This window comes from Camelus ferus, chromosome 13, assembly GCF_009834535.1.
Source record: "Camelus ferus isolate YT-003-E chromosome 13, BCGSAC_Cfer_1.0, whole genome shotgun sequence".
In the NCBI taxonomy this organism is placed as follows: domain Eukaryota; kingdom Metazoa; phylum Chordata; class Mammalia; order Artiodactyla; family Camelidae; genus Camelus; species Camelus ferus.
The window spans coordinates 39,029,393-39,052,552 of NC_045708.1; the positions used below are offsets into that span (position 1 = coordinate 39,029,393).

The window sequence follows — 23,160 nt, forward strand, 5'->3', positions numbered from 1 at the left end:
AGTAAATGCAAAAAATAAATCTAGAAACATGCCTAGCATAGAGTAAATTTCAGTTAATGTTTCTACAATTATTCCCAATTTACAGATGAAGAAATTGAGACTTGGAGAGGTTATGGAAAGCTAGTGGCAGAGTCTAGCTGGGACCCCTACTCCCAAATCCAACTCCTGATATCATCTCTGCCTCATTACTCTCTGGACCCCAGCATCTTGGCTGGAATCCTGGCTCCTGATAGGTGCTGGGAAGTGCCTCTTGGAGAAGACCCAGAGAATTGGTGGATTGTCAGACCAACGTTACTTGGCCAGGAAGTGGCAGAGACAGACATGAACCCAGGATTCATTTCACTGTGCCAAGCTGGTTTACTCCCAAACAGTAAGCGTGGTGCCAACAGATCAAAAGCCTTTCCACGTGGTGGACTGTGCCCCAGAAGACATCAATGACATCAAAGAACGGCCACTTGGCCCTCTTGGTCAAGTGGGCTTCACTCTGAAGCTAAGGTCGCAGGGGCTGCTTCCATCGTTATTCTGAGAGCAGCAGCTGGTGTCATCCAGGTGCCCTAAATAGCAACTTCCCAGCCTGCCTTCCCAGCCCCTGCCCCCAGCCCTCTTCCTCTCTCCCAGTCGTGGCATGCTCTTTCATGCCTCTTTGCTTTAGCACATGCAGTTCCCTGTGCCTGGTTGCCATTCCCTCCCCTCTGCCTGATGAGCCTCCTGTGGCATGAGTCATCCCTCTGGGCTCCTCTAGCACTTACACAAGTCGAATCAGTAAGTTTAATCCTGACTTGTTCCCAAGAGCCTTTGAGAAGAAAGGACTTTATTTCTGTGCTAGTGGCTCCAGATCCACTGTCACTCCTCCCCATCCTGCTCCATGCCCATCCCTCTGGGCTCAGCCAATGAGGTGCCAACCCTCCTGAAGACCGGAGGGCTGTTTCCCCTGGCTGGCTGTGTCCTTCCAGGAAGCAGGAGTCTCTGCTCCTCACCTTCAAGCCAGAGGACGGTAAGGAGCCCCACTGTTAACTAGCCCTATGTTCTGCACTCTCCCCTGTGGTTTCTGTGCACTCTGTGTGCCCCTTTGTAAACAGCCCCTTTATTAAACTTGCTTCAGATTCCTGAATTCAGTGGGCTATCTGCTGGTTCCCGCAGATCCCAGCATCAGGGACCCTTTGAGCACTGTGAGCCTTAGAGCTGGCTCATCCCCTCAGACTTGAGCTCCTGAAGGGAGGGGCCGTGTCCCAGCCAGTCTGCATCTCTGCACAGCACCCGGAAGACACAGGAGCTGTCCTTGACTCAGAATGCACAAAAGTACCAATACTGCTGCACACGTGAGGTTGAATGAATGCAGTTGGAAACCATCCACTCATTCCCTCTTTCGTTCACTCATTCAACCACAACTGCTCCCTGGCGGTCATGCGTGCCAGGCTCTGGCAGGGGTGGACAAGGAGAAGACAGCCTTCATGGGGCTGCTGTCGCAGTCAGGGGAAGCGAGCACAAACAGGCAAAAGCAAGCGCACACCTCACACCACCTCAGAGGAGATTCATTCTATGAATGAGGCAAAGCAAAGCAGAGGGGCACAAAGCGACAGGGGCGAGGATGCGGCTTTAGACACCTGTCGGGGGACACTGGGCAGAGAAAGATAGTAAGGAGCCAGATCAGGGGATTCTCAGTGCAAGGACACTCCACACAGGGGGACCAGGAGCTAGACAGGCTGGGGTGGGAATAGCCTTGGTCTATCGAAGATCCGCAGGGAAGCTGGGAGGCCAGGGCAGCTGCAGCGCAGGGGAGACGCCTGGGGACGGGTGAGGACTTGTTTTCCTGTAAGGACCCTTCCAGCTCTGGGAAGTGAGACAGCCTCAGGGAAGCCCCTGCCTGAGCCAGGGCTCGCCAGGTACCAACTCCCGAGTGGTTGAGATGGAGGCCCTGTTTAGAGCGCACTCCCTTTTTCTCTCAGTCCTCAAGTGACCTCGTGAGGGGGGTCCTTCTATCCTCATTCCACACGTGAGGGAAATGAGGCTCAGAGAGGTTAAGCCACCTGCCCAAGGTCACAGAGAGTCAGAGAAAGGACTGGAAATGAACTCAGGTCTGTCTGACCTGCAGACCAGACAAGATTTTCCCAGGGCCACCCCAGCCATTTGCCAAGGGCTTCTTCATCACTAACATTGGCCCCACAGGGACAGGCTGGCCAGAGGACCCAAAGCTCCTGGCTGGGGGAAGGCACATCCCAAGGTCACATGGCCAAAAGCGAGAGAGCTGGGGTTCAAGCCTGGCTCTTTCCACAGCCCCCTACCCTCTGAAAATGGGAAACGGTAGGTGAGCAGGACCGCTGCACCATGCCCCCAGGGTCCCACAATCTCCCAGGGCCAGGGTGGCTAATGGGTATCATTCCAGCCCTTTCACTTCTAGTGACACTGTGCTGTCATAAAGACTGTCATTTCCTGCGGTGCACGCAGGATAATCAACGTGCTGGCTGCCCAGAGGGCTGGAATTGGCAGTGTCTGAGCACATCTTCTTTCTCTACCATTCCAGTCCCCTCCCAGTCAGACACAGCCCTCATGTTTGAAAGCATTGGTCTGGGGTCCCAAGAGGCCCCTGCTCACTGCATAGTACCCCCAGCTCAGGGAAGAACTGTCTCTCTCAGACTAGTTTCAACATGTTATAGCCATGTGACTTTGGGCATGGCACTTTCCTCTCAAATCTCAGTTTCCTCATCTGCAAAATGGGGGCAATTTATATCTGCCTCACAAGGTGGCTTAAAATGAGAGGACACATCTTGAAAAAAAATGAGAGGACACGTCTTAAACCTCTTTCACATATGGGTGCTTCAGTAGCTGTGACAGTGATGGTGCCGGGGGTGGCAGTGATGCTCGTCATGTTTTGAAAACAGAGCAACTGAGGCCAGAGAGGAGAATGGACTCCCTCAAGGTCACACAGCAAGTCGTGTGACAAAGCGGGGCCTAGAACTTGGGTTTCTAGGCCAGAGTGTTTGCCTGGGCTCCTCGGTCAATGGTAATGAGTGAGTTTTGTTGATTTCTTCTGTGTGTGGCCTGTCATGCATGATCTCATTTAGTTCCCACAACAGGCTGATGCAGGACGTGCTATTATTTTCCCTACTTTGTAGGTGACAAGGCTGAGCTCAAACAGATGATATTACCCGCCCAAGTCACACAGCTCGCAGGCTGTGGAGCCCGAGTTTGCTCTGGGGTGGTCCGTCTCCAGAGCCACAGCTCCGGTCCCTGTGCTGGGGCCCTTGAAGATCATCAGCTGAGAGTGGCAGTCCAGGCCCCCAACTCTGTGCACACACAGCTACACACCTGGAGCTGATGGCCATAGGCTGGGCTGTCGTCTCCCCCATCTGATGAGCTGACAAGGACAGGTAAGCTTGGGTCCAGCTGCCACCCCAAAACCAAGCCCATGTTTCCTGGAGGGAAGGACCCCAAGGGCGTCCTCAGAGAGTGTGTGGTGTGTGTGCAGTCCTGCCCAGACAGGGAAACTGAGACCCAGGGAGTTTGCGAGGTGTTCACAACTCAGGCTGCTGAAGGTAGCCTGACTCAGGGGCTGGAGGAGTCTGAGAGCAAGAAGGTGAGTGGGAGAGAAAGAGGCTGGGGAGTCTGCTCCAAACATCCCAGAGTCTCCTGCTGGCATGTGACCCTGATAGACCTCTAATTCATCAGGTGTCTGCACCTTCACAGCAAGCTAGAAACTGTGGTCCCATTTTGCAGGTAGGGATATAAAGGCTCATAGAATTGAAGTGGCTTGCTCAGGCTCTCCCAATCGAGTGTGGACTTGAACCCAGTTCTCCCAATGTCCAGGCTGCTCTTTTTTCCTTGCTTAATTCATTTCTTGCTTTATCGGCTCTTTTCTCTCTAGTTCTCTTCTCTGAGAGTTACCAACTCATCTGCCCTCCCTGTCCCTGATTTGGCTACACTCAACTGTAAGCATTTTGAAGGCAGGAATCTCCTTTGACCTGCTCACTTTTGTGTGTCTGGCACCTATCACAGCAATGTGCACAAGGCTGGAAGTCAGTCAGTGTTTGTTGGATTGTTGAAGGAACTGTAATTGGACTACAATTTTTTAAATTGCCAGTGGTCGGCATGGTCAATTAGGAGATTTCTGTTATTATGAAAGGACTCACTTGAGTGATTCATTATGCAAATGTAAAGGTGAACAGGGGAAAGTGATGTATTATAAATGTATTTTTTGTTTATTTTTCATTAGCAAGATTGCTCCACTTCTTGGTATATAGGGCTCTAGGGAGGGCTGGGCCAATTCACGTAAGGATGCCAGAAGTCTCACTGGGAATCGAACCCCTGCTCACTGTGGTGTAAACTTAGAAAAATGTGGGTGGATTGGAGTAGATCTGAACAGAAGGAGGTAGCTCTGACTGCAGTCTAGTGGCAGGAGAAGGTCCAGAGGGCTCCAAGGAGAACTCATCTGGAGGAGAAGAATGGGCTCAGAATCAGGGGTGAGGACAGAGACACATGGCACTTCAATCAGCTTTTCAGTCAAGGATCATGATATATTTAAGGAAAAACACCAACACGAAAGAGACAACAGTCCTCAGCCCCTCAGCCTCCAGCCTCACCACTGAGCACAGTGTGTGCCCGCCTGTGCTTTACACTCTAGGCGTCTGGCCCATCAAGGCATCGTCACCCAGGTGGACGGGCATCCACCAGGATGCACACTGCCAGTCGTCAACAGCGACACCATGTGGCAGGGGCCAAAACAACAGCTCTGGGTGGGGTTTCAGCTCCCTTTTCTGTTCCTGGAGTTTGGAGACAGGACTGGCCTGCTTTAGATGAAGTCCTCAGGATTCCTGGGTCAGTTCAGGAGAGTAGAAGCCCCCGGATGATACTGAACTTCCTGCTAATGAAGGCTTAGGATGAGCAATTAATTGGAAAATTAGGAGGCACCTTGTTTGTACCTTGAGTTGGTAAAGCATTCATACAAGTTACAGAACAAGTCAGTTTTATCAACTCTGTGACCAACTATCTTTGCTGACAAGTAACACACACAGGGGAGTTCTTTTAATAGGAGAAAATCTTTAAAACTAACAACAACAACTGCACACACATGCTCGGCATGCCGTAGCTTACAAAACTCTTATCCATTCATGCTCTTCTCTGAGCCTCACACCAGCCCTGTGAGATAAGCAGGGCAGAAAAAAGATTCCCCAGGAAACTGTGACTCAGAGGGGGATAGTGACTTGCCCACGGTCACCAAGTCAACAAGACCTGGTCCCGCCCCTGTGGTGGGGTCCCCAAGCTGCCTCCCAGGGATGCCAGATGCCAGGTCCCTACCCTCCCTGCTTACAGCAGCATCAGGACCACGATGGCAATGACCATGAGGACTCCAGCCAGGATGCAAAGTCCTAGGAAGACGATATCACTGGTGTCCTGGGCCACCATGGCCACGGGGCCCTCCAGTGCCTCTGCCTCGTCCCTGGGTGGTGCTTCCTGAAGGTGCTCGGCCGTGGCAGCATAGGGCCCAAGCCAGTCGGAGCCGGACAGCAGGTGGACAGAGGCCTCCTTGCGCCGTGGCTCGCAGCGGACCTCGTACTCGTGGATGTCCTCCTGCCCAGCAGCTGAGAAGTCGATGTACAGCATGCTGACGATCACTGAGGTGTTATTTCTTCTCTGTGGGGGTCATGGGCACTTGCTGACACCTGAAGGGGCCAGGGTTGACCCTGTTCCCTTAGAACCATGGGGACTCAGTGCCAAGGGGCCAGACCCCAAGGAGCCTGGGTTCCAGTCCCAGCTTGGCTACTGACTCCCTTCCCACTTGGAGCCTCAGTGTCCCCACCTGTAGAAGGGGCACTATGAGGGTGTCTGGAAGGACAATATCAGATTTGATGGGTCAGTGTTTGCTCTGGCTTCAAGGAGGCGGTTTCTATGAAAGATAGTAATGGTAGTAACAGGGACATTTGCCGTCTTCCAGGCTCTGCCTTTTAAGTGCATTATCTTGTTTAATTCTTACAACCACCCTCTCTTATTGGTACCATTAATATCCCCATTTTATAGACGAGGAAACTGAGGCCCAGAGGTTAAATCCTTGTCTGAGGTCATACAGCACACAAGTGACAAGGAACATATTCTCATCCAGATCTACCTGATTCTTAATTGTGCTCTTGGCCATCACGCCTCACTCAAACCAAAGATTGCAGAACCAAAGGGGACTTTTGGGGCATCTAGTTCAGTCTCCCTTCCTTGGCAGTTTACAGCTGTGGCTACTGAGGCCTGGCAAAGGCAATAATTTGCCCAAAGCTAGGTCCAGAAGCCAAGTCTCCTCCCCTAGTTAGAAGCTCTGTCCCTGATGTTACGTGACTTTCCCTCTGGAACCTGTTTGCCCAGTTATGTCTGCAGCAATTATGTGTCCCTGCTATTGAGTCCCTCGCCAGCCCAGTGGCACCACCTGGGGTTGGGAAGAGCTGTTGAGGAGTGAGATGTGGGAGCCTACCCCACTGCTGCCTTCCCCATCCTCACAGATGAAAGAGGCAGGAGTCAAGATGCCCTGAGATGGGGGGGGGTGTTTAGGCCGGGGACTGAGGGACAGAGCTTTGATGGGCAGTCTGGTGTGGTCTGGAGTGGGGGCTGCAGTGATGCCGGGCTCACCCCACCCACCCCCGCACATCTCCCGACATCTGCAGCAGCTGTTACACTTCTTAGGCCCCCCCAACTGCCCCTGTCTAGTGGTGGCCCTTCTGAGATGAGGTTTTTCTAAAAATCAAAGCTGTCTAGAACAGCGCAAGCTGGCGTGAGCAGCAGGGAGCTGCCATCACTGGACACTGCGTGACCCTGCGGGGAAAGGGAGTAAAGGGGAGTCACAAATCTGGAGTTTCATGGACCACGTGAACTTGTGGGTCTCTCCCAACTCTATGCATCCAAAAGGCTCTGATCCCATGTCCCCAAAGGAGCCTTCTGCATTGTGCCCTCAGCCTCTGTGCCACCACACTCTGAAGTGGACTGGTGTCCTGGATTTTGGTGACACAGGCTCAGGAAAAGAAAGACAGGACCTGAGAGTGGAAGGTGACCCAGTGAAAGGGCCAAAGTAAATCTTCATAATAAAGAAGGCAGGAAAAAAAATCACTTAAAACAGGTGTACAGGAAAGTTTTAGGAGTTTTTGATGAGTGAGAGACTTGAGGAGGAAAGAAAGGCCACACAAATGTGGCGTTCTGGTTATGAAATGAAATCTCTGGGGTTTTTATGGGATGCACAAAGAGGTTGTCATGACTTTTGGCCATTTGAGCTGTGCATCCTTAAACAACTCAATGTAGAGACTGGTCCTCGTGGGTCTAGGACTTACAAGGGTTACACTAAGAGTCCAGGAGTCTAAGGTTCTCAGCTGTTACATCTCCATGATATTGATACCAAGATTCTATGATTCTGCGGCTCCAAGTTCTAGTGGAGGTTCTGAGACCTTGAGTGTCTATTGAGTTCTTCATTCTAGATTTCATGAGCCACTGCTTCTGGGATTCTCCATCATTTTATGACTCGAGGGAATGTGCTTCTGACCTGAAGAAAACCCCTGGGGGATTTGGGGCATGGAGTAGAGGTGAGGGCAGGTTATCTTGGCAGCCAAGACTGACCTCCACTTCTCCTCTACTCAGGTCAAAAGGATGGTGGCTGCCAGGGGGCTGGGGAAGCCAAGGGTGGATTGGTGGGGTCGGAGGGATACAGTCAGCTACTGTTGGGTGGTGGGGGAGTACAGTTTGCTGGAAAGCACGTGATTTCTGCAAAGCCAGCCTGCTGATTCCCCAGGTATCAAGGCTGGGGTGTTCTCCCCAACAGAGGCCACTGTGCCTTCTCCTCCCTTCCCCTTCCCAACCTGTCCCTAAGAATACAAACATCCAGGGTGCCTGGGCCACTGCCCAGGGACTCTGAGGGCCCCAAGCCTGAGTTCGAGGCCTCCAAATTACAAGGATGGTAGAAAAACTTAATTTGTATGCCTCACTGCCTTTGGAGGGAGGTGGAACCTATCTCTTGAAGGGCCCTTTTGTTTTGCAGAGCCCAGGGATGGATCTGGATCACAAGGTTGGGGAGGGTGTGGGCAGGAGGCAGCAGCACTCAAACAGCTCTGCGTGTTAGAGGGGTGGGGACTGGGTGGCCCTGGGGAGCTCCAGGGATGAGGGTGGACAGCAGGAAGGCCTCCAGGAACAGTCAGCCCACAGGGCCTTGCGCGAGGGGCCTCCAGTAGGGGCTTTCAGTTGTCGCCAGGTTGAGGAGCAGGACCACCCTTCTCCATCTCCCCGACTTGAGTTCTCTGTTTTGTCTACACTGGGCAAGTTTGTTGAGGTAGAGCCAAGAGGCACTGAGTTCCGCACCCAGGCTTGTGCAGTGCCCCGAGCCAGAAGCTGAGTTCTGCGGCCTGGCAAGTGCCTCTCTTCAGGGGTCAGAGCCCCTCCCTCGTGCCTGCCCTCCTCCCCCAGCCCCTACCTGAGACTCAGTGCCGCAGGTGTCAAAGCGGGCCTGGATCCGGAAGTTGCTGCCGACTTCCTGGGCGGCGCAGCTCCGGCTGCCCAGGTAGACTTTGGTCCGTTCTAGCGGGGCCAGCGCCTGTGCAGAGATCAGGATCTGGAAGTCCGTGCGGGAGCAGCTCACGTTCATGGGCACCACTGGGGACGGATGGGAGGGAGGACCTGGAGGCCTTGAGGTCAGACTATCTGACCCCCACCCTCTCCAAGCCCCCCACAAAGTGTGATGGATGGGAAAACAGGCCCAGAGAGAGGACAGCTCTGAGGCAGTCCTACGAGGATGTTTTACATGCATTAGTCCATTTAAATCCATCAGACTCTGAGCTCCAGGGCAGGCACCATGCCTGCTTCTCAGTGTCTGTTGAGCCCAGCATAGAGCTTCGCAGATGCAGTGAATGCTGAATAAATGATTGAATGAATGAATGAGTTTTTTTTTAAATAGAGGTACTGGGGATTGAACCCAGGACCTTGTGCATGCTAAGCGTGCACTCTACCACTGAGCTATACCCCTTCCTGAATAAATATTCTTAACCATAATAAGCTACCATCTGCTGATCATGTTTGTCACATACCAGGTAATTCATTCAATCATTTGACAAGTATTTATGACCTACTCAAACAACCAGATACAGAAACAGTAAGGAAAACCCCCCCCCACAAATACCTAGCTTCTTGGAGCTTACATTCTAGCTGGGTAAAGAGGCAATAAGTATGTAAAATACACCCAAGTGTCAGGGTAGACTGAAGGGAAATCAAGCAGGTGAGAGCAGAATGTGTGTGGTTGGGGAGTGGCGGGTGGAGATTTCAAAAGGATGGTGAAGGCAGCCTCGCTCTCTTCCTCATGATGACCCCATGACATGGACATGACTAAACCCATTTTACAGTTTTGAAGACCGACGCTCTGAGAGGTGAAGGTGTCTACGGTGGCCGAGCTGGGATTTTAACCACTGAGTCGGTAAGATTCCAAAATTCCTGGTCTCTCCACCCTACGTGGCGGCCCCCATCACCCGTTCCCAGCCAGGATGGTGTGACTCTAAGGGTCTGGGATTGGCGAGCATGTGTGTGCGCATGCGTGTGTGTATGGCGCAGTGCTTGCTGGGGCAGGGGTGAGTGCAGGGGAAAGGAAGGGGGTGGCTGGCGGGAGGAAAAGGAAGGAGCTGACAGGCAGAGGCCTGGAACTCTCAACCCCTCTCCGGGAAATGCCTCAGACATATTTCAGCCGCTGGTGTCTGGGCAGTCGGGGATTTATGGGCCCGCCGTCTCCCACAATGATCTTGGTGGCGCTGAACTGTGTGTCACCCCTGATTGACGCTGAGCCGGCCTCCAGCCGGGAGGCCGCCTGCCGCCTGGGCCAGCATCTGGAGCCTGGCCCAGCACGAGTGCCTTGTCTGACCCTGGGCTCCCACAGGCATTGGGGAGGGAGGTGAGGCGGGTTGGAGTCGGGGCTTCTGCCACTGGAACAGGAGCCAGGAGTGGAGCTGCCCCGCCCTCAGGCTCTGGAGGCACCAAAAGGCGAAGGGGCTCGTCCAAGATCACTCAGAGCTGCGAGAGGACCCAGGCCCAGAAACAAGACCACCAGAGCTAAAGGGACTTTACAGAATCTTCACGGAGCCAATATCCTCATTTTACAGGTGGAAAAACTGAGACCTGCAGAAAGAAAGCAGCTTGCCAGCCAGCGGTGGCAGAGCCCACTGCACCTGGCTCTCCAAGTGCACTCTGTAAAGGGGGTCACTGTCATGGAGGGGCAGTTCTCCAGGTCTGCGGATGGAGCCGACTGAGGCCCACAGAGGCAAGGTCTGTCCAAGTCACCTCTCTGATGCTAGCTTGCTGCAGCTCTACGATTTCCTCCCCATCCCTGGCCCCCCAATCATCTTTTGAATACAGAACAGGCCGAAGACACATGAAGGAAAGGAAAGCACCCTCAGCAAGGATGCTCTCGGAGCCAGGCATTGTGACCTGTGTTATCTCATTTCCTCTTAACGACCGCCTATCTAGGGCATTCATCACCCTCTCCTACAGGTGAGCCCTGTTGGATGGTCAGTACATGGATGTGGCCCTGGTCTGTCTGACCTCAGCCCTGGGCCCCCTCCTCAGGTCCTGCTCAGCCACACAAGAAGGCAGGGACTAGCCTTGGCTGTGCCAGCCACTGCCCATGTGACAGCAGTGAAGTCCTTTCCTCTCTCTGCACCTCTGTTTCTGTACCTGCACAATGAGAGGTTCTAGCCTGGTCAGGCAGAGGGCAAAATGGGTCCAGGGCACAGGCTTTCTGGGCCCATAGCCCAGGGAAGGGGGATAAGAGAGACAGGATAGATGCTGTCTGCTAGTAAACCTAACTGGCACTATGGTGATGGAAAAGCTGAGTGCCAACTTCCCCAGCAAACTCTACAGCTAGGCATGGCCATATGACCAAGTTCAAAATAATGAGACCAAGAAGAAATCTTTTGAAGGCTTCTGAAATGCTTTTGCTTTCCTGATAAAGGGCCATCTGTGGCTGGCACCTCCCTTCCCCTCTTCCAACCTTGAACATGGACATGATGTCTGGAGTTGTGGCAGCCATTTTGCAGTTATAAGGCCCAGAGACTCTCAGACAGACCAGCTAGGACACTGTTGAATCCCTGAACTGACACAGCAGCTGCCTAGTTCTAGACTTCTAGTTATGTAAGAAAAACAAAGGCCATTTTTTCAAACCACTGTCAGTCAGGGTTTATGACTGTACTAGCAAGGTTGGTCAGCAGCTCTGTGGTTATACCAATCATTTACCATTAACAGTGTTAGTACATTTTTAATATTACCCCTAGATATAGAAGATCAACCATAGTACAAGAGAGGCCAAGGGTCCACAGGGGAAGGAGATAGGTGAGGAGGAGTTATGAATCATGAAGGTGGAAAAATAAGGCACTGTAATAGTAGAAATAGGCAAGGGTCATATTGGTATGATCTCAAAGGACCCAGGGCAGGAGTTGGCAGTGGTGCAGCCACCCAGGAAGTTGGAGGAGACTAGTTGGTGGGATGGAGGAAGGAGGAGACCTGGGACCCTGGCCTCAACTTCCCCCACCAGCATACCCACATCCTGAACCCCAGCTGACCTCCAATGTAGGCCACAGAGAAGCCCCTGTGGGTGGAACTGCGGTCCGTGTGCAGCAGAAGCAGGAGCTGATTGTGGCTTGAGGTGACTGGTGGCGGCAGGTGGTGGCCACACCAATTCCCCAGCAGGGGCGCCTCCTCACTGGCCCCATCGAAGGCCACCAGATGGTCGAAGTCACAGGTCCTGGTCAGACTGTTGGGCTCCTCCAGTTCCAGGTCCAGGAAGAACAGCTTGACCCGGTAGCCAGGAGGCAGGCGGATGGTCCAGTGGCACCGGATGTTGTTGGGGTAGGAGCTGGGGTACTGTGGGCTGGAGAAGTTGCCCCGCATAGCCGTGTACACCTCCTGGCATTCTCCTGGTTTAGGGAGAGTGGGACAGAAGAGGCAGTGGTGAGAAGGGTGGAGACTGTCACCTTCTGCAGCTACGGCTCAGGGTAGCAGGTACTGTAGGGGTCTTAAAACCACCCTGGCAGGTTGTGATCACCATGGCCAGCAAACCAGACAACTGATTCCAGAACCTGCTTCAAACTGAAACCAGCTAAAAGCTGGGACTCTCATTGCAGCAGGCAATCATTTCATGAGTGTTGGCCTTAATAGGAATTCAATAACAATGTCTAACACCTATCTTTGGAGTTGAGTCCAAACTTGGACTTGACAGACAAGGTGGTTCGTGACCTGACCTTGCCCTTTTTCTCAGTGCTTCTCATCCAAAACTACTTTCCAGCCTCACCAAACCCTCTCTGTCCTCCATGCCTTTGCACATGCTGATCCCTCTGCTTGGAATACCCTTCCCTTCCTTCTGCCACTGGCTAACTTCTTCAAAGCACTGTTCAATTCTCTCCTCCTCCAGGAAGTCATCCACAATTCTTACTGTTAGCATAGATCACCATGGGTTGTAACTGTCTGTTTCCTTCTCCATCTCCTCCACTAGACAGTTTCATTCCCAAGGGTTCATTTATTCATTTGTACAAACAAGAATTGAATACCTTCCATGTGACAGGTACAAAGGTAAGCCCATAGGAACTCTCAGTCAGCCAGAGGAGATCAACATGCAACCACATACGGAAGTGGTGAGTGTTAGATCACTGCTATGAAAATACTTCTCCAAGAAATTGAAGGAAGGGATTAATTCTGAGTGAATCAGGGTGTCTTCACAGAGGAGGTGTCATGCTTGTGCCTTGGCATCGGCCAGGCAGGGACAGGAGTGCTAGAGCATTCCAGGCAGAGAAAGAGCAGGAAGCTCAAGTCCCAGAAGCAGAAAAGTATGACCCCTTCCTGCCCTCTGCAATCATAACGGGGAGGCAGGAGCCCAGCATGCACAGGGTAGTCAGGGTGTAGCTCCAGCCCTCCTACCTGAGAAGTAGTAGGCCTTGAAGCCCCGGCCTCCGATGTTAAAGTCAGACTTGAAGACCACCTGCAGCTCGTGGCCCAGCGACACAAGCGTGGGGGGCCTGGCGCTGCCGCAGTAGTGATGCTCGTGGGCGGGGCCAGGCCCCCCAAGCACAGCCACGTAGTCGTACATGCACTGCTCACTGCCCTCCACCTGGAAGTCCACGAACACTAGCTTGATGGTCGCGGGGCCGGCAGCCCGGATCACCCAGCGGCACTCCACATTGTTGGGGTAGTTGTTAGGGTACTCAGGGCTGGTGAGGACCCCCGACAGGCCCGTCAGGACGCCACCACACACATCTGCAAGGGAACCTGCTTGAACTGATCCTTTCTCCCTCCCCACAACTCCCCACCCCCTCCCTTGGGAACATGCCACTCCCATAGGTATTCACAGGAACCTCGTCACCACCCACTGAGCACTTGGTAAGAGGTAGGCACAGGCCTGGAGCTTGGCACCAAAGCCATCATTTTTAAACCCATCACCATAACCCTGTGAGGAATGTGCAGTGCTTTTCCCCATTTTACAGTTGATAAAATGGAGGCAGAGAGAAGTTAAGTTACTTACCTGTGTGAGTTTGGATTCACCCACAGACCCCAAGACAAGGATTTGAGCCCAAGGAGTTTATTTGGGAGGGACGGGGACCATAGGTGGGCAGTGAGGGACTGAGGAGGGGGAGTAGGGCATTCATACAATTCTGAGGAGTCCAGGCTGAGGGCTGCTGGAGTAGAGGTGAGTGTCCCAAGCTTTGGGAAAAGCCCTCAAGCGAAGAGACATGGAGATTGGCAGGAGCCTTTGCAATGGCAAAGCCCAAGGGACAGACCCTGACAACAGGTCACTCAGCTAGTAGCAGGGAAGGCAGGATTTGACTAACTGCAGAGTCTGTTAGTACTTGACCTTGTGAGTCTCACTGTCCTCTCCAACCAGGCCAGTGGGGCCCAGGGGCTGAGGTACCTGAGACCAGGAATGTTATCAAATCTCCCTAACAGATGAGGAAACTGAGTCTTAGAGGGAGGATCTGATGAAGAAGAGATGGGCTTAAGTCTGATGACAGGTGTCCTCTCTGCTCTGTCTTTTATTGCTGTGTGATCCCAGGCAAGTAACCCAGGCTCTCTGAGCCTCTTAGGAATATTAGAAATCATAAGACCTATCCAGCCTGACCCACCAGGCTCAAACTATACACATATATTCTTTTTCAGATTCTTTTCCATTATGGTTTATTACAAGATATTGAATATGGTTCCTTGGGCTGTATAGGAGAACCTTGTTGTTTATCTGTTTTATATATAGTAGTTAGTATCTGCTAATCTCAAACTCCTAATTTATACTTCCCCACCCTTTTCCTCTTTGGTAACCATAGGTTTTTTTTTCCTGTCTGTGAGTCAGTTTCTGTTTTGTAAATAACTTCGTTTGTATCATTTTTTACATTCCACATATAAGTCATATCATATATTTGTCTTTCTCTGACTTCACTTAGTATGATAACCTCTAGGTCCATTCATGTTGCTGCAAATGGCATTATTTTATTCTTTTTTTTATGGCTGAGTAGTATTTCATTGTATAAATATACCACATCTATTTTATCCAGTCATCTGTTGATGGACATTTAGGTTACTTCCATGTCTTGGCTATTGCTAATAGTAGCATTCTACCATTCTATGCCTCGAAAGTCAGTGGCAGCTGATCCCACCTGAGCCCCCCAGCCCCACTGATTGCTGTTGGTGAACGCTGGGCATCAGGAGCCTCTGTGGTACCTATTGCTTGAGCCGCCATGAAGAAGGTCTTTTGTTTTGGCCTTGGGAGAAGGGAGAAGGTTTGAGTCTGTGCAGAGAAGCCTGAAGCAGGAGGATGGAGTCAAGGAGAAAGGCAAGGAGGGCAAAGCCTCTGCTCCCCTCACTGGGCTGAGGGGCAGGCTTTAAGCCTGGCTAGTGGAGGGAGGGTTGGGGATCCACGATCCAAGAGGTGAGGTCAGTAAAATCTTTGGAAAGGAGTGGTCACCGGCTTCACACAGACCCTCATGCACCTTCCAATCCCAAAGATAGGATGGGGAGGGAAGGGAATCCTGTGCCCAGGACACGATGAGATGCCACAGAGGGAGCAGCAGCGGCCACATGGTGTCCCTTCCTGTGTCCTGATGCCATGCTTGGGACAAGAAGGACAAGAATAGGAGTGCATGAGAGGCCTCATTCCTGAGCACAGGGATAATCTCTGGAGGCTCCCAGGATAATGGAGGGAGATGTGGGGAGTGTTGCCATGAAGGTGGGAACACAACTACCAACACTGCGGACAGAAGTTACCTTTGCCCCTGGAGCTACAAGAGCAGGGGTATCCAGGTTGCAGGCTCCAGGAGCAGCCTACCTGCTAAGCTGCTGAGACCCTGCCCATCTCATCTTAGCCCCACTGCCCTCCCCTATCTCCACCTATCTCCACCCAGGGCCACCCTCTCCACTGCCGAGTCCCCCTTGCCTTTCTGGTAGCCGGCAGAAAAGCCACGGCTGGCCACATGCTTGTCTGAGTGGAAGACCACAGACATGACATGCCATGAGGAGGTGAAGGGCGGCGGGAGCACCTGGCCACAGAACCTCCCCAGCAGGTTGCCCTGGTCCCCAGAGGCCCCGTTGTAGATCTCCAGGAAGTCAAAGCCGCAGGTGTCATGGTACTCCAGGTCGAAGGCGTGGAAGGTAAGCAGCACGGAGGAGCCCTCGGCCACCACAATCAGCCAGCTGCACTCTGTGTTGTAGGGGTACAGGCTGGGGAAGTTAGGGCTGGAGAAGTTTCCGGAAGGTGCTGAGAGCACACCCCCACATTTGACACCTGGGGCAGGAGAGAAGAATGGCTCAGAGTCAGCGCTGGGCTCTTGGGTGGTAGCCGAGCTCCAATACAGGGTCTTTGGGAGGAAATGAGAGAGCATGAGGCCATGGCCCTAAATCCACTCATTTATTCATGTATTTGTTCACTTATTTACTTAGTCTTCAGACACTTACCAAGCATTCTTTTATTCATTCAACAAATATTGTTTGAGTGCTAGGCATTGTTCTAAGTGCTGGAGTTACAGCAGGAAAAAACAGACAAAAATTCTGGTAGGGAAGATAGACAATAAACATAATAAGGAAATTATAGAGCATATTACATAGGGTAAGTGCTCTGGAGAAAAATAAAGCAAGGAAAGGAGACAGGAAGTGTCAGGAGGGCCTATAATTTTCAATAAAATAGGTACTATATACTCGGCCTAGATATGTTCAATAGGGAATTCAAAAATTAAAAATAATAATACCCCTCATCCTGAGTGAAAATGTGCACAGTCTGTTACAAAGCTAAAAACGCATTCTTATATGTACATATTTGCTTATATTTTGAAAAAGAAAACAATGGAAGGAAACTAATAAAAATGAGTCTCTGTCACGGGAAGAAGCAGAGGGGAGGAAGCAGGAGTGACTGCTGGACCTCTTTCAATGCAACTCATTTTGTAATTTTGACTTTATAATCATGAGTAATTTTTAATATAATTTTTAAATTATTGAAAAAAATCTTTAAATAACCCCTAAATATGTCAAACTAAAACAAATAAGCTTAACTACATGTCAAGCTGGAGGCTCATTCACGTGGGAAAAAGTGATTTCAAATATGTTGAAATACACTGTTTTGACTGTACATTCCTGGTAGAGTAGATCCCGAGGATAAAATGAACCACAGAGAAATATTAAACTACATGCAGTAGGCTTATTATTAATAGTGATAGTAAATACTGTTATTTTACAGTATTTTGTATATTGGAATAAAGGAAGTATGTTAATGTCAATAGAAACTAAGATACTCAGGATGAGAGAAGGGCAATACAAATATAAAATTTAAAAATTAAATAGAACTCTTGTGATCCTTAATTTGAATAGGAAACAGTATGAATTTAAGATTTATTTTTTTATTGCTAATTTCCTAACTCTGTCCACTAAAAAGCCTAAAAGCAATGATATTCCAGTAGTATTCTGCACTTCCTGGCCTTAGATGAGGATCATTATGTCCAACTAAAATGAACCAGAACCCCTTAGAGAAATAGTCTAGGACAGGAAATATACAAAATATACTTGGGACACTTGTCACACCAGCAAGTAAAGGAGCTATCAAAGATGGCTGAGATTGTGTCAAAACACACAGGGACCTGCTTGAAGGGGCTCCCACTGGCTAAAGAGGGTAAAATTTGAACATCAAAAAAGAATTATTGCAGTGGGTTGAAACACATCAAATACATAAAAATTTATGAATTCATAACGTGACTCAAAAGAAATTAGAAAGAAACTTATTGATTTCTTTTAGAGGTTGCTGGGGCACAAACTCACTTTTTTTCTTGATAGATGGAGAATTAAGCATCTATTTGTGTATATATATGTATGAAATACTATATATATATATTTGAAATACATATATATATGAAATACTTTATATATTTCAGGATAACCAACTGATGATGAAGGAAAATTGTTATTTATAGAAGACTACAGAAAGAATAACAACATTAGAAAAACATAACTTTGCAAACCTTAATGAAATAATCATCATCAGGTTTGTTCTAATCACTGAATAAAAGGGTAAATGTTGAGAAGTAAACTTAGATGGTTGGGTAGACAGGTATTCTCTGTAAAATTCTTTCAACTTTGCTCATGTTTGAACATTTTTATAATTTTAAAAATACCAAAAAGGTTACCTTCATAGGAACTTTACAATGGATGGATCAGGCTAACAACCCCTGAATCCACTGACTAATCCTAACATCAAAGTGGAACACTGGAAAATATGTGCCCTGATGTAACCCACACTCACTACCTATGACAGTGTCTTGGAGAAAAAAAGAACCTGAATCTAATGGAATCTGCCTACCTACTTGCTGGGGCCAGCACTGTTAGGGGAGGGACAGGATTCACGGGGGAGGTGATGTTTGAGTTTGGCTAGAAGCAACAAGATTTTGTTGGGAAAGATTTGGAGGGAGGAAATGACATGAAAAAAGGCTCCGACTCACAATCACTTAGCCTCCCCAAGCCTCAGTCATGCATCTGTGAAATGGGGACAGTGACTTGCTAGGCATCTGTGAGCTCAGATGAGAGAAAGTGTGCAGGGCTACAGGTTGCGCACCCAGTCCACATTAGGACTCCCTGCCTGGCCCCGGGGGCAGGCCAGGGTGGGAGTGGTGTCCAATTCATGCCTTTATGGCAAGAGGACAGAGGGACATCCTGTCCAGTGCCTGTCCTTGTCCTTCCTCCAGCCCTGCCCACTGGATGGGAAAAGCTGTGAGAGGGTTGGAGCAGAACTCCTGTGGCGCGGGAGGCCCTGGGTGCCAGCACAAGAGAAGACCTTGTCCCCCAGGACTCAGCCAGGCACCCTGACCCCCAGGGTCACCCCAAAGCCACTGAAGCCCTGGTAGCTAGAAATGGGAACAGCTGACTTCTCCCACTACCCAGGCACGGGGTGAGATGCCTGGCTGCCCAGCCCATCTCTGCCACCAACTAGGTGACTGCTAAGTTACGTTTCCTTCCTGAGCTCCACTTAAGGAAGACAAGGCACTGAGAGCTTGCCTACCCCATGCACACCCCTTAAAAAAGACGAGTGAAATGATATCGCTGTGGCTTCTCAGATAGGCACACAGTGCTCAGAAGGCTGGAGCAGCACAAAGTGACCCAGGATCAGGGTATAAGCAGAGTTCAAAGAGGTGCAAGGAGGAAGCTTGTGAGGCTGATGAAGGAATGTGGAAGGCTTCCTGGAGGAGGTGGTGTTTGACCTGAGCTTGATGGATGAGCCAGATGTTCTCAGGTGCAAAAAGAGAAAAGGGACCTTACCTTGCAGGCAGAGGACACAGAGGGTGAAAGCGCTGAGGGTGAAGCCTCTCCAGAAGGAAGTGTAATCTTCTGCCAGGGTATGGGATGCCCAAGGCATACTGCAAACCGAGGCTGAATGTTATATAGAGATTGAGGCCTGAACTGGGAGGGCACTGAATGCCTCTCTAAGGAACTTTGATTTCACTTGGCTGGCAGTGGCGAAGTACAGCAGGCTCTCAGTAGGAAAATAAAGACTTCTTCCAGCAATAAACCTTTAATCATTCCCTGAGCCATTTCTTTTGCCCTTGGTAGCCATGCAGCCTTGGACAGGTTGCTTAACCTCTCTCTCCCTCAGTTTCCTCATCTGCAAAACGGGATACTAATACCTACCATGAAGTTTGTTGTGGAGATTAAATGTATTTATACATGGAAAGCACCTAGCACATAGCAGGTACTCAATAAATACAGTCTTCCGTCATCTCAGAAGCTATACATCCTCAACTCAGCCAACTCCCCCCAAAAGGGTCTCCTGCTTTCTCACATTGAGACCTCTTGAGATCCCACTGCCATCTGTCACCCTTCTGCCCCCTCCCAGTTCCTGCCTGTCCCCAGAAGCTCTTACCTTTCATGGCTTGGGCCTTGGTGTCTGGGCCCAGCAGTGTCACTGCCAGCAGCAGATAGAACCCCAGCTCTGCTAGCATCTCCTCCCCAGGAGCCCCACAGGTCTACAGAGCTCAGGCCAGGCCAGGACCTGAGGGTCTGGAGCAGGGGAAAGAGAGGTGAGGCTGAAAGGGCCTCCAAGTTAATGGTGGCGTGAATAATTCATCAGCCCCTTGAATTAGTAAGCTGATCTCCAGGTACTTCCTTCACTCCACCCTAAGGTGACGGATCTAGTGTCACCAGGTTGACACGTCCTGAGATCTGCACTGGCCACACTGGTGGGGAAGGGAAGACATTGAAGGTTGGAAGGGAATTTGGTGGTGGAGAAAGGGCATGAGTTTTTGGGCTAGGCTGATCTGGGATTCACCCTCAGTCAGCCTCTCACTTACCAGGTGACCTTGAACAAGTCATCCAACTGACTTGTTCATCTGTCCAGAGGGGCCATTCAGCCCTGCCTACAGGGATGAAATGAAACGTGTTAACATATGCTAAAGCACACAGTCAGCACTTCCTACAGGTTTCCTGGATTATCCCATCCATGGGGGAGCCCAAGGGAGCCTCTAATTAACAGGACGAGTGGGCCAGGCATCCCTCAGACACGCTTGGGTGAGCTCAGAGGGAGAGCGAAGGAGGCGGCTGTGGACAGCTGATGGGGGTCTCTTTCGGGGAAGAAGGCCGCAGGAAGAGCAGAACGGGAAAAACACACTGGACAACTCCTAGTACAGTCACGGGTCTGGGCCACACTGTGAACTCTGGCCAAGAATAGTAAATGTTCACTTTTTGATTGGCTTGAACATCCCCATGCGCCAGACCCTGTGAGATGAGCTGGGCCGCAGACATGCCCTCTGGGGCTCTGTGTCCAGCCGGAAACAGGACCTTTCTGTTTCCTCGGGGAACACTGTTTGATTCATTCTAGCCCAGAGCTCATTTCCTAAGCTCCTTCTCTGTGCAGAGCCCGCACCAGGCACGGCGCATCTGAGGTGAACGCGGCACGTTCCTGCCTCCCAGTGAGGAGCCTGGGTTCTGGTTTGAGAGACAAGTTCTAAATTCCAGCTGCACCGCTCCCTGCCAGCTGTGGGAGCTTCTCCAAGGCCCAGCCTCCTGGACTACGGAATGAGAGCAGCGTAGTGGCCTGCAGTCTGCCGTGAGGCTTAGACAAGGTAACATTCGAGAAGTTCCAGCCAGTGCCTGGCTCTGTGCAGAGGAGCGAGGGTGATTTGTATTGACCTCTGAGGACCTCAGACATCCACCTGCTAGACCACGTGTTGCCTCTGGTCCATCCTTTTGTCAGGAAGTCCCCAGGGAGCCCTTGCTGCCAGCACGGGAGGGAGGCCACCTGGAAGGTGTTCAGCAAAGAGCATCGGGAACGGTCAGGCCTGAGGGACTGACTTACCTGTGCGGCCTGATGGGCAGGAACAGAAAGGTCCCACGTCCTGGGCAGTCTGAGGGGACTGGAGCTTTCATTAAACACCTACTGTGTGTATGAGAGAGGGTGCTACCCCAGTGCCTGCTGAATTCTGGGCGTGACGCTGAGCTTCCCAGACCTGCAGTTGTGTCCTCCCCGATTTCAGAGGGACATCCTGGACCCCTCATCTTGCAGAAGAGGAATTTGAAGCTCAAAGGGTCTGAGCCACTGTCATCGGTTGAGTGACTCCACAAGAAGACCTTGTGACAGGGATTCGAGAGTCAGGAGTTCATATGGGAGGTGATCCCAGGAAGCAAAGTCTGGGGAGTGGGGTAGCGAGACAGGGATGAGAAGCTGACTCAGGGTGTGTTAACTCAAAGTTTACACTGTGGGCAACCGGGGCTCCACCACCACGGGCACCTGGGAGACAGTGTTCCGCTGCGGGACAGGGAAGCAGTGTTTGTCCAACTGCCAGCTGCCTCTGGGTGACCACTGCTCAAGGCCGTCCTCTCCCAGGCATTTCCAACCTGCCTGTGAATGCCCCGAAGTCCAGGAGTTGCAGCAGAAGCTGTCTGCAAGCCTGGGAATGGCGAATGCAGGATGTGGACGGGGTCACGACAGCATCCCCTGAGCCATCAGTAACATGAGTACCGCCTTTACTGAGACTATGCCTAGACTGGCTATCCCCTGAACCCTCACCTCTGAGGTGTTCCTCCCACTCCCGGAACAACCACCTCTCTTCCTGCCCTCCCATGACACTCCGGTCTCCCTTCCCTGCTGTTCTAACCCCTAGCTCGCATACTTCTTGCCCCAGCTTCCCCCTTGGGCTTAGATTCCACGGTCAGGGTCATCCTGCTCTCCTTTCATGACATCTGCGGGACATGCCCAGCTGGCCACATTTTCCTCCGGGTTGTCTGAGCCTCTGGGCGCCCCTGGGCAGAGTCCCATCACCCTGTAGTCAGCACCAGCACCGTTGCTCATGGTCTCCATCCTCGTCTAGGGTCTCAGCTCCGCCCCCCACACTTTCTGTGTTTCTCTAGGTGGCTTTTTGATTCCCCACAGACATCATTCCAGATGGTCACCAGTCTCCTGGAGACAGTGCATCCGCCCGCCCCCTACTCCCACAGAAGACCCCACCCTCGCCTGCGGAGAGAAAAAGGCAAACCGTCGTGCAGGAGCCCCTTCACCTTACAGCCCTCACCCTGCTCGTGCACCCCTCCCTCAGCCTCAGCCGGGAAAGGAGTCCCACGTCCTGCCAGAGGCCAATCCCTCCACCTGGGCCCCGGAGCCCAGCCCTCCTGCTGTCTTGGGGCTTTTCCGCAGCTCACTCACCACACGCATCCGCGGCCTCTCTTGCCTGGCTGGCATTCTCATCCACAGTTAAGCACCTGCAGTTCTCCTCATCATGGGGTGGCTGGGGGTACCTTTTCCATGAGCCTGTGTTTCCCTCCACTCTCACCCTACCCGTCTGTTGGCTTTCATAGCCAGGCTTCTTGAAAGCAGTGACTTTCTCCACCCCGCCCCTCTTCCAAGGTCTGCAGGGCTGCATTCTCCCACTAGAGTTAGACTACTTGTGTCCTGGTCACCCACAACTTTCTGGTCACTAAATCCCACCCGTGTTCTCTTTCTCTTAAATAAACCATATGCATTCAAATCCGTCTCAGGGTCTTCTTCTAGGAGAGCCCAAACTAAGACACACACCCACTCCTTGAACATCACTGGCAAGAGGAGAAGGTTACTCTGGTTGACTTAGCATGACTCATCCCAGAAGAGCAGTCTACCACGATGTACCGGGATTTGGTTAGCAAGAGCAGGGCAAGGATGCTGTTGGGCTGGCAACTGATGGAGCCCCTCAGGTCCCTTAAAATCCACAGCCCTCAGCTAAACTTTCATTGGTTCCCCCCAAACTTGCTTCTCTTTGATGTTTCCTATTCCAGGTGGCGGCACAACCAACCCACCAAGCCAGACATGCAGGAGCTGCCTTGACATCCCTTCCCCTCGTCCCTACATCCGTGCTCACACTTGAGCTTGGTCACCGCTCTACGCTCTGAGATAACTTCCAAAGCCATCATGACCCTCTCCCCATCTCTCTCTCTCAATTTCTACAGTAGTCTCCTCATCTCACGGGGTTGCCTGTCTCTGCTTTTGCCAGCTCTCTGCCCACCCCAACCGCTTTCTACTCTCATCTTTCTAAAATGCTAATCTGACTATGTCAGCTCTCTGCTCAGGATAAAATCTAAAGTCCTCTGCTTGACATTCATACCTCTTCAGGACGGCTCCCCCACGCCCACCCTAACACAAATGCACAGAGCACATCTCAGATGTTGTCCCCATCCTGAGCATCACATCCCAGCCAC

General features: G+C 51.3%; 1 protein-coding gene and 1 long non-coding RNA gene across 12 annotated transcripts; one reads left to right on the top strand and one right to left on the bottom strand.

The window, feature by feature from the left end:
• Positions 1 to 4,490: 4,490 nt before the first annotated feature.
• Positions 4,491 to 20,359, bottom strand: CDCP2 (CUB domain containing protein 2). Of its 11 annotated transcripts, XM_032494350.1 has the most exons (8): positions 19,788 to 20,359; positions 19,361 to 19,497; positions 15,401 to 15,748; positions 12,901 to 13,236; positions 11,550 to 11,903; positions 8,426 to 8,604; positions 5,306 to 5,628; positions 4,491 to 4,858 (listed from the first exon to the last, which is right to left on the bottom strand). In XM_032494350.1, the coding sequence occupies exons 2-8, from the start codon at positions 19,437 to 19,439 to the stop codon at positions 4,819 to 4,821; spliced, it is 1,659 nt and encodes a 552-aa protein (XP_032350241.1). In that variant the 5' UTR covers positions 19,440 to 19,497; positions 19,788 to 20,359; the 3' UTR covers positions 4,491 to 4,818. The 11 variants fall into 11 exon arrangements, 9 of the variants coding, with proteins under 9 accessions (XP_032350241.1, XP_032350244.1, XP_032350243.1 ...); XR_004325034.1 differs by having other exon boundaries at positions 4,491 to 4,855; positions 5,306 to 5,576; positions 19,361 to 20,359; XR_004325035.1 differs by having other exon boundaries at positions 5,306 to 5,576; positions 19,361 to 20,359.
• LOC116668009 lies at positions 8,572 to 21,973 on the top strand. The gene is made up of 4 exons (XR_004325038.1): positions 8,572 to 9,418; positions 10,095 to 10,482; positions 20,351 to 20,558; positions 21,844 to 21,973. It is a non-coding gene; the product is annotated as an uncharacterized LOC116668009 (long non-coding RNA).
• The last annotated feature ends 1,187 nt before the right edge of the window (positions 21,974 to 23,160 follow it).

Bases quoted from the DNA above. Each gene is read 5' to 3' on its own strand.
- CDCP2 (XM_032494350.1), bottom strand. From the start codon at position 19,439: ATGCTAGCAGAGCTGGGGTTCTATCTGCTGCTGGCAGTGACACTGCTG. The intron at 15,749-19,360 runs GTAAGAGCTTCT...CTCCTGCCCCAG, and splicing joins CAAGGCCCAAGCCATGAAAG to GTGTCAAATGTGGGGGTGTG. The intron at 13,237-15,400 runs GCAAGGGGGACT...GTTCCCTTGCAG, and splicing joins TTCTGCCGGCTACCAGAAAG to ATGTGTGTGGTGGCGTCCTG.